This window comes from Crocodylus porosus, unplaced genomic scaffold (genome assembly GCF_001723895.1).
Source record: "Crocodylus porosus isolate Cpor-Errol unplaced genomic scaffold, CroPor_comp1, whole genome shotgun sequence".
Classification (NCBI taxonomy): Eukaryota; Metazoa; Chordata; order Crocodylia; family Crocodylidae; genus Crocodylus; species Crocodylus porosus.
This window is the reverse complement of record NW_017728886.1, coordinates 210452732-210463591: the sequence shown is the minus strand read 5'-3', so window position 1 is coordinate 210463591 and position 10860 is coordinate 210452732. Positions and strand designations below refer to the sequence as shown.

The window sequence follows — 10860 nt, the reverse complement described above, 5'->3', positions numbered from 1 at the left end:
GTTGCCATGGGCATCCCCTGGGACTGATGAAAGACTGACGCAAAGTAACCATTTAATAGTTTGGCTGTTTCCTGCGCATCAGTTGTCAGCTGTCCCATCTGGTTCAGCAGGGATCTAATGTTGCCCTTGCTTTTCCTTTGGCTCCCCACATCTGAAAAAGCACTTTTTATTGTCCTTGATGCTCAAAGCTAGTTGGAATTCAATTCCAGCCTTGGCTTTCCTGCTCTGCTCCCTGCAGGACCGGACCAGTGCAAAATATTCCTCCTTGGAAGTGAATCCCATCCTCCATCCCTTGTAGGCCTTTCTGTTTAGCCTCAGGAGGTCTGCTAGATCCCTGGAGAGCCAGGGGGCTGCTGTGCCCTCTTGCTGCCTTTCCTCCGAGATGGAACAGACTTTACTTGTGGATTGAGGATCGCTCCCTTGAGGAGCAACCTCTCTTCCTGAACTTCCCTGCCCCTGGGGTAGTGGTTCCTTATGGCCTCACTGACAAGCCTCCTGAGCTGGTCAAAGTCAGCTTTCCTGAAGTCAAGGACTTGCATGTTGCTGACTGACTTGCCAGCTTTATGGCAGATGGTGAAGGTGATCAGCTAAATATTTAGCAATGTAAACGTTGAACAAAAATATTAATATTTAATTCAAACACTTAGCAGCAGAAGACTGGCTACCAAAATGGTGCTAACTTACTTCCGGTGTCCCGCAAAAAGTTGCAGTGGTGTCAGAAGTAGCAATCCCTTCTTTACAGAGCCCAAAATCTGTTAAAACAACATGTCCCTATAAAGGGGAAAAAAAATAGACTCTGTTATAACAGAAAAATTTAAGGCTGAGCAAATATAAATTATCTTACATGTAAGAAGGATAATTCAGAACATCAGAAACATATACTTACCAGTGAGTCTAAGAGAATGTTTTCTGGTTTCAAATCCCTATTAAAAACAAAGAAATTACATTAAAAACTTAAAACTCATGAGCAGTCACTTTTACACAAATCTTTAAACATGTTAAGGCAGGCTTCTATTCTTAAACAGTAGTCAGAAGTTTTGTTAGGAATCAGTAAGGCTATGTTATGTTATGCTCTACAACAAGATTGCACTCAGTTGTTTTGGTCAATAATCTGTGTTGCTGGATTTATAATTATGCAGCACAAGAATAAAATTTAGAATTTTTGCTTACCTGTATACAATATTGATAGAGTGTAAATAGCCCAAAGCACTGGCTATTTCAGCAGCATAAAATCTGGCTCTGTGTTCAGGAAAGGAACGTTCTCTTTGTAAGTGAAAGAATAGCTGTAAATATGTGAAGAGGTAAATCAGAGAAGGTGACAAAAATATCAGAAACGCAAGGTGCAGCTCATTATAACAACATAAAGGTCATTTTCACTTTGCATTTTAATACAAAGCAGAACAGAACTAAACAACTTTGAAAATAGTAAACCAGAAAAATAATTCTTGCAAAATCACATCTATCCTCCCTTTATTTTCACATTTTTCCCTTCTGTAACTCCAACAATATCCAGAGAGATGTGTAAACAGACAGAAGTAACAGTACCGCATGCTCTGCTAAAGCCAAGTTTGGGCAATAGAACCTATTTAAATAGGTGATGAAGGTTGGCTAGGTGGCATCCCAGAGCCAGAAATCCATCTACTTATTTGAAAGATAAACAACATAAACAGCATAGTTTAAAACCAGTGGGTGTTTAATTAGGTGTGATATGAGGCAAGTTCCATGCCCTCCCTAAGAGCCACCCTGACCACCTTCCCCTTCTTGAATTCTACTTCTACTTTCTGCTCCTTCCTCAATCTGCTGCATGCCATGCACAGATGCTGCCCATACCACCTGTGGCATGCATGCTGCGGGCTGGCCAACCCTGATTAGACAGCTTTCCATGTAGACAGAACTTCCTTACATTTTATGCAAATTCTTATATTATTACTCTATTGAGAGATCACTCAGGTGTTTTATGCTCTCGAGACACTCCAAGCAAGAGAAGGCCTTTTGCCAACATATACTTGTATTACAAGATGGGAGAGCAGAAGTTCATTAATCAATCTTTATACTATTCTCCATCCCATTCTTTTTTTTTTATATTCTTTTATCACACTTCCAAAGGAAGCCATCTTGATTTTTTTCATGTCACTGCTCCCTGGACTTTAAATCATTTTCATGGCCTGTCTGCTTGACCCTTTTCAGCTTTTAAATTTCTTTGAGATTAAATTACCAGTATTGCCTGTACCAGTGGCACCCAACCTTCTGGCCCCATGGGCAGAATGAGTGATGCAGGATTAGTCCATGGGCCAGATCCCACATTCGGATGGTGCGTGGCGTTAGTCTGTGGACCCAATTCTGCATGAACTGGATCCAACTCTGCCTGTGGGACTGTCATCCAGCCACAGGTCCAGAAATTTAGCAGTAGAAGAGCAGTGGCTGTGATAATTTGCTGAGGTTCCCAATTGCAGCAGTTAACACTGTCACCACTACCATGCTGCCAAATTTCTGTAACCTTGGGGAGCAACATGGGCCAGGGGTTGAGCACTTTTAGCTGAGATACTGTCAGCTACAGCTAAACCACAAGATTTCTGCAAGCTGTATACTCCCCAAATTATTCATGAACCCATTTATCAACATTAGCTAGTTAGCTAAAGATAATACCCAATAGCTTGGTTTTTTCTGGCTGCACCTGAAAATTAAGAGATTTTTATTCAGATCTGTACATGCACCACAGAGATCTGCTTAAGTTGGTATAATTTAGAATGTTAAGCAGCAGCCCCTACAACGAGTATTAGCTTTCATTTTCCAACATCATTCAGTTGCATGTTCCCTATTTATATGGGTTTTTATACATCTGGGCTAAGGACAAACATTACACATAAACTGGTTTAAGTGATCAGGAACTGGTTTAAACCTGTAACAGAACAGATGTTCAGTGCACATAAACCAGTCTGAAAATGGCTGAAACCAGTTTGAGATAAACCTGGTTGAACATAGTATCAGACTTAACTGATTTGGGTCAAACTCAGTTATACAAAGTCTGTCCCAGACCCCTTACTGGTTTGAGATGAACAGAATCCTGCAGCATCCCAGCATGCTCTCTGAGCTGGGTGGGGCTCTCTGCTTCAGAGCAGGGCTGGCTCCTCCCCTCTGCTCCCTGGCTGGAGCTCCGACAGAGTACAGGCACAGCAGGGCCTGCCTGGCTTCCTCCTGCCCTACCCCCCATCACTGCTCAAGCAGGAATCCCTGCCCTCCCTCCCATCTCCACAGCACAGACCCCAGCCCCACGGACCCTAAGCCTGTGGTATGTTAGCTAATGCTGAGAGGTGTCTCTCCAATTTCACTGGGACAGGTAGACAGAACAGTGACCACTTAGAATTTTTTGGAGCTAATCAACAGGTCAGCTGGTAAGCTGTTTAAGAAGAGTTTGAACTAATGGAGAGGCAATTGTTTTGCTGTTGGGGTGATAAACACCATTATCAGCCCCTTGCTGGCTTGCTTGCCTGTCAGTTTGCTGCAGACAATATAAAGAAGCAGGAAGGGAGATTAAAAAGCTCTGTATCATCAACAGATGCATGCACTGTACCCTCTCCCCTTGCCTTAGAATGCCAGCAGAGGGCTGAGGTCTGGCAACACCCCCATCCCTTGAGATGGTGAAAAACCTGGGATTGGTGCAGGCAGACCTCCCTAATCAAAGTGCCCCCCCTCAGCTCAGCATTGTGCAATAGAAGGGAGGACTGCTCTAGCACCCTCCGGAATCTAGCCTGAGTCACTTCAGGCATATGCCTGAATTTCCTCAGCCCAGAGCTAATGTCTGTCTTGTTACAAACTGGTTCAGCCTAGCCAGGTTAGACTAACCTGCAAAGACTGAATCAATTCAACTGAGGCTTTTTGAATGAATGTCCCTAACCCCAAAGTTCTAATTAACAGCCTCTTGTGTCAAGCCTTGTCAAAGGCCCTTTGAAAGTCTAAATTTTAAGTCACAAAAGAAGAATTGGTTGACATGTTCAAAGAACACTCAAAGATCACAACAGCCAATTTTCTTTTTCAGCAAACATGCCGACTAATTCTCATAATTCTTCAGTTGGTCTGTTATTCTGTTTTTGATGATTTAAATCAAATTTGCCAGATGTAGATGGCTAATTTAATCTGTATATCCTACAATCACATTTAGAAACTTTAAAAAAATATAGGTACAAGACCTGTTACCCTTCAATCCTCTGCAACATTTGTAAGTACGGGCAGTCCTCAGACTTACGACACAATTCGTTCCTGAAAACCTCATCTTAAGTGGAAATGTCATAACTCGGAACCAATTTTCCCACAGGAACAGTGTTACAAATGGGGGATTGGTTCCTTTACAATGGTCGACACTGCATGCAGCTGGTAAGCGGTAGAAACTGAGACGAAAGGGAAGGGGTGTGGGGGGGGAGGGACTGGGGCCAGGCAGGCATGGGGAGAGGGATGGCCGCTCCCATTACTGGTGGCTCGACCAGTGGTTCCTGCCGCTGCTTCTGCCTCTGGTCCAGGAGGACATAGGGGTGTGTGTGCCCCCATATCTGCAAGGAGTGGGACAGGGGCTGCACTGGGCTGTGCTCTGGGCAGGTGGCAGGAGCTACAGTGACTTTTTGGATGGTTGCAGCCCCTCCCAGTCCCTGCTCCACCGCTTACCCCACCCCCATCTGGGGGCACATGTTCCCCCCATACACTCAAAGCCTTGGCTCATCTGGAGAGGGGGGTAAGGAGAAGGTGGGGTAGCTCCCACAGCTACACGCTGCTTGTCCAGAGGCAGAAAGGCAGCTCTGCTCCATGCCTGTCCTGCCCCAGCTGGGCAAGTAGCCGGAAGGCATGGTGGGGCGTGTGGCCCCGGATCAGGGTGGGGCAGGTGGTGGAGCAGGGGCTATGAGGAGGCTGCAGCCACCTGAAAATTCACCATAGCCCCTGCTGCCTACCTGGAGCACAGCCTGGTGCAGCCCCAGCCCTGTCCACTCCACCTCTGCAGATCCGGGAGGGGCACACCCCCTCCCACGCCCTCTCAGACCAGCAGTGGGAGCAGTGGCAGTAACTGCCTGTCAAGCCACCAGACCAGTGGCATGCAGCAGTGGGAGCTGCTGCCCCCCTCCCTTCTCACACCCCCCTGAGGAGCCGCAGTTCAGTCTCACATCCGCCCAGGCCCAGATGGGCAGCCTTTGCCCCAGCCTCAGTCCCAGTCCTCCCTCACTGCAGCAGCCTCGATCTACCCCCCATTCCCCTTCCTCCTCCCCCACTTACCAGCTGCACACAGTAGTAACCATCATAAAGACTAAACCCACGTCAGAACAGGTTGTCAACTTATAAACATCATAAGTGATGTTCATCACAACTCAAGAAGTTGTAAGTCAAGGACTGCCTGTATACAGCTGCTCCAATGTTAACTAGGTGCTCAGGCTGCTTGTACACACCACAGGGGTTTAAATTCAGTTTAGTTCTCCCTAAATTGAAATGGTGGTTTTTTAAAAACACTGCTTCAATTTAGGGAGAATTAAACTGAACTAAACTCCCATGGCGTGTACACAAGGATGGGGACCCGATCTTTACCTGCCTCTTCAGTGGTTGGGGGCCGGGGGTGGCAGGTGAGTTGCTGGTAGGCTGAGTGGTCCCTGAGCTCCACAGGGGTCCCCAAGACAGCACCCGCTTACTGGCACCCGACCTGGGCAGTCCCAGGAGGCACCGTAGCTGCCAAGGGAAGCGCTGAGCCCCCGCATAGCTCAGGCAGGAAGGCAGGCTCGGGGGGAGGGGGGAAATCAGGTTCACCACAATTCAGTGAAGCCTGCCTTCATGGGCTGCCACCAGGTCCCACAGCCTCTGAGCTGCATGGGGCCCACTAAACCCTGAGCATATCAGCTTCCAGAGCCCTGTGCACTATTGTACTTTGTTAGGTAGCAAATTAAAACACCTTGGAGGTGTTTTATCTTGCTACATACCAAAGTCATTTAAAGTGGAATACATGGCTGAGCATGCAAACAGCAACACCATTAAAGCGGAATATGCCACCGAATGTGCAAAGAGCAAAGCCATTAAAGAATGCAAAAGGGCATTCAAGCTGCTCTGAGGTTAATTTTGCAGCATGTACAAAGGCCCACAGTCACTTTCTACTTGAGCTCATCCCATACTCTTGGCTGTGTGTGTGTGTGTGTGTGTGTGTGTGTGTGTGTGTGTGTGTGGGTGTGTGTGTGTGTGTGTGTGTGTGTGTGTGTGTGTGTGTGTGTGTGGGGTGGGGGGGGGGGAAGGAGTACATCTACATACATACACCCCCACCTAGGCCTGGAGACTTGATACTTCTTTTAAGTATCAATATGCTCCAGAGTACCTTGTGAAAGTGATGCCAGAAGCCTATACATTTTAACAGGTTCCTCCTTAAGTTACTAATGACTCTTCAGATGCATTAGTGGTATTCAGAGGGACAAGAATGCTGCAGATAACAAGGGTATAATAGTTAAGTCTTAATTATGGCATGCAAAGCTATGGAATGGATGCAGTGGCACAGTAACTCTTAACAAGTCAATTCAATTAATTGGTTAAGTCTGCCAAAAAACCTTTTAACTGCTCAAGAATTTGGTATCTAAACTTCGATGAAAAAAGAAAGAATACTTATAAGTGCTGAAGAAAGTCAGCAACATATAAACATTCAGAGAGGTATATTTTCTTTATAGCAATGTCAGAAAACAAAAAAAAAGAAGGAAAAAGAAAGAATAGCTTCTACAACCAAGGAAAAATTTTGGATTAAAGCTGTGCATTAATGTTAACACTAAAAGTTTTTGTAAGTGACTTCTGAAGACAATCTTATGAACAATGAATTCTATGTTGCTGTAGATTTTAATAGCTTCAACATCTTTAATTGTAATGAGCAAGTTCAATAGGATTTTAATTTACTGAACACTAATATTAATCTATTGTAGAACAGATGTTTCTCCTGTATATTAGCAGAACAAGGAGACCCAAAAAAGCAATACAAAAAATGCTCACCTCTCCTCCATTAACAAAATCCAGAACAAAATAAAGCTTTTCTGTTGTTTGAAATGAGTAATGTAATCCAACCAAAAATGGATGCTTCACATTTTTCAACAACACATTACGTTCAGCCATAATATGCTTTTGCTGTAAGGAAGTAAAAGGTCAATCAGTAAATAGGAACAATTCTGTAACTAAAGGGGAAAAAAAAGAAAAAAAAAATGCATTTCCCTTTACCTCTTTCCTATTGAGAACAACCTTTTTTTGCAGCACTTTGACAGCATAATATTTCCCATCCAGTTTTCGCTTTGCGAGAAGAACCTATAATAATAATAAAAAAAGATTAGCTTGTTACTATAGTTTTTGTTCTACAAAACTATTTGTTTTTGCTCCTTAACACAATTAGGCCAAAGTACAAATTTTGTTGCCTTTCAAATAGTTCAGCCATTAGCAGCTTAAATCAGCAAAAGGAGAACATTCCCAGACAGCAGAAGTTAAGGTTTTGCAGTTCCTACTGAACTGCAAGTGTTATTATGGCTACCTCATGCAGGGTTACATTATGGTAGAGGCCCAAGCCTAAATCTCCCACTTCTGGAATCCAATGAGGGCTTCTATTTTATTTTATTTTTTTTTAATAAAAGATTCTATTCCATCAAGAAACGCATGAAAACATGATATCCCTGCCCACCTCCACCCCACCTCCCAATAGTCTCAAAAAGTAACTTGAAGCAGGGTGAAGTGCTCCATCTATCATTGTAAGATGTTTACAGCAAGACTTGCTGCTCTAGGAGGATCCAAGGTGGCAGTGGCAGGGGCAGGAAACTATTTGCCAGCAATGTTTGGCAAATTCAGCACATCTGCTCAGCAGACAGAACAACACTTGGAGACCAAGCAGAAGTAGAATGGATTGTTGTTCTCCCAACAGGAGGGAGAATCTTGTTAATACTTCTTTCAAGTGTTTGTTACAGGCCCCAAACAACTACAGCATGAAGAAACTGCTGTAGTGGTAGAGACCCTCTATCAAACCATGCACTGAATCCACAAATGACTTGAAGCACCTTCCCAGTTATTTGCTGGTGGACTGACAACTATTGCCAGGATGAGATGTAATATGAAAGCTCACCTTGCCAAAGCTTCCTTTCCCAATAACTTTCAAGAAGTCAAAGTCTGTTGGTTTAGCACTGCAAGAAGCCAGGAAGAAAGCTGGTTATTCAGCCAGAAGGTACCAACTTTACAATTCTGCACAGTAGCCTGACATCATATCTAAAGGAGTATTGTGCATTCCTACCCTTTGCCCCATGTCCACTTACGACTTGCTCTTTGCCTGGAGATTCCCTAGACACCCTCTTACTATGACCCATGGTTAGACCCATCTCACTTCTCTGTTCCTTTTCTCTTCCAGGAAAATGCAATCAAAATGTTAGTACTCAAATAGAGTACAAGGGAAAAAAAAAGGATCACTTGAAAGATCATAGTCCCTATTTGTCTATAATTTCTCCTCCTCTACCATTCCACATTAAGTTCATTGGAGTGGTTGGGTATGTTTGCTTTTTCTGTTTGTTTTGCAAGGGTCAGGAGAAGGGAGGACTAGGGAAAAAGTGAGGAAGCTGGCTGAGGGGAGAAACTAGGAACCAAACTGAGTGTGTCAGGAAGAGAGGAAAGATACTGACTGCATATGCTAGTTTCTCATATAAACATGGATAACTGCTTACCCTGTACTGGCCCACTTAAAATTATTTTGCAGTAGTGCATCATGAACACAAGTTTATGCTAACAGAAGATGGACTATGGAAGACAACTTGTGTTGCAGGGCACATACTGTCATGTATTCTCAGACCAAAATACATTTATCCTGGAAGTTATAATGAAGAAATATAGTCCTTTTGTTTTCTACCAGGTAGAAGAGTTGCTTGGGTGTCAACTGATGGAAGAAATTAACAGCAGCAAGCCAAGGCTCGGAGCTTTGTGGATATTGTCAAGGGCCAACTCTGTTCCCACAGGTGCCCCCACCCTGCCCCGTACAGAGAAAAATCAAAGGACTAGAAAGTACAGCAAATTTACATGGGTATATGGAGTTTTGTGTCTCCTTGCTTTCCAAGTCAGCGGAATTCTGTGTCTTCTCACTAGCATATTATCTCTCTCACAAGTATTTGCAGTATAAGTGGATTACAAAACTGTTTTTTTGTTCGTTCATTTGGTTTTTTTTTTACACATTTTTGGGACAAAAGTGAAGGGAGAATAGGAAGGAAAAATGTAAAAGGAACTTGCTTTTTCAAGACCTCAGCAGCCCTACTGGTTCTCTAGGGTGGGAAAGGAAGGTATCCAATTCACTGTTTAACTTTGTAGTACAAACAATACTACAAGGTTCTCAGACTTGTTTGGTGAAGATTAATGGAAAACTATACAGCTAACATGCATTACAATATTTACCTAGTACCAAATTAGAACCTTTGCTTCCTTCCAAGTTGAAAAATGAGCAAATAAATGCACATATCTAGTGGGGCTTTTCATATAATTAACAATTAAAGTCTAGACTGACTTCTGGTTTATAATTAACTAAAACCTACTGAGGATTTCCAGATGGTCCCAGGTTGATATTCTGTGAGGTAGAGTTTAGCTGCTGGAACAGAAAGAAAAAACAGGTCAGTTTAAAATTGTTTTTTTCTTCAAAAGGAAATCCTGTCTTCCTCTTGACATTATGCAATGTGTATTAGCTAAAGACAGTCAATAATGATAAACATGTAGAGGTGTTTTAAGCCAAGTGATTAAGTCTATTAAATAAAGTACCCCATACAAGGTAAGTATCCAGTTATTCTTTTAATGGGAAAGGTTATTTATACATACATACAGTGCCAAAACTTAGAGATAGCAAGCAATTTTTTTATCCAAATGCAGAGAGTAGAGGTAGGAAAAGAAGAAATTTAAATCTCAGCCCCTTTTAAACAGGTAGTAATTTGTTTAATGTTCAAAATTCAAACCATCAGATTATTTTACATAGTGAATATTCTCTGGATTTTTATTAAATCTACCATGATCTTGCCTACAAGTTATCAAAATAATCGCTATTTATGCAGGACCTAATTAAAGACATCTGTTTAAAAAAAAAAAAAAGAAGACAGAAAAGCTGCTGTCAACCCTTGATAATATGACATTAAAAGGTCACATTTATTCCAGTAATTAATTCCAGTAGCTGCAGGGAGGCTGTTCAAGCTGGTACACACCCACACAGTGTGTGGGCTGCAGGGGGAAAGAGAAACTATTCTCATTTCAAACCTCTCCCAATTCTGTAATTTTCTTGTTTTTAAATAAAGATCAGAGCAAAGTTTGCGAGATTTCCATGTTTTGGGTACTGACCAAAGGAAAGTTCTACTACTATACAAGTAAGTATTAACATACAATATACTACATGAGAGCTGTTTCCTTTTATAATATCTGATTTTGTTTGAATTACCATTTTCAAATTCGAAGCACCTAGTAGCTTTTCTGCCTTTAGCAGATGTCCCAGGATGGACAAGGATGAATGTAACCTAAAGTAATTTAACTTTTTGGTGTTAATAGGCACACTGACAGAGTTTTTTCTTGATTCTTTCAGGGGTAATTATCTAGTGAATTTCATAGACATCAGGGTTGGAAGGGACCTCGGGAGATCATCGAGTCCAGCCCCCTGCCGGAAGGGCAGGAAGTCAGCTGGGGTCATAGGATCCCAGCAAGATAAGCATCCAATTTACTCTTGAACCTCCACTGGCAGACTGTTCCAGACCTTAGGGGCTCAGACAGTAAAGAAATTCTTCCTGATGTCCAGCCTAAAACGGTCTTGCAGGAGTTTGTGACCGTTCAACCTAGTCATCCCTTGGGGCGCTCTGGTGAACAAACATTCCCCCAGAT

General features: G+C 42.9%; 1 protein-coding gene across 2 annotated transcripts in view; it reads right to left on the bottom strand.

Moving 5' to 3' along the window:
* The window catches only part of LOC109319322 (serine/threonine-protein kinase Sgk3), a 52859-nt gene that overhangs the window by 11460 nt on the left and 30539 nt on the right, over positions 1–10860 (bottom strand). The window contains exons 6-12 of one of the 2 annotated variants that reach the window (XM_019548802.1): positions 9543–9595; positions 8099–8156; positions 7213–7296; positions 6991–7122; positions 1171–1283; positions 887–923; positions 685–771 (exon numbers count right to left, since the gene is read on the bottom strand). In XM_019548802.1, coding sequence (XP_019404347.1) covers positions 685–771; positions 887–923; positions 1171–1283; positions 6991–7122; positions 7213–7296; positions 8099–8156; positions 9543–9595 — 564 coding nt within the window. The remainder of the gene's footprint in view (positions 1–684; positions 772–886; positions 924–1170; positions 1284–6990; positions 7123–7212; positions 7297–8098; positions 8157–9542; positions 9596–10860) is intronic. The other variant, XM_019548810.1, reaches the window with a different exon arrangement.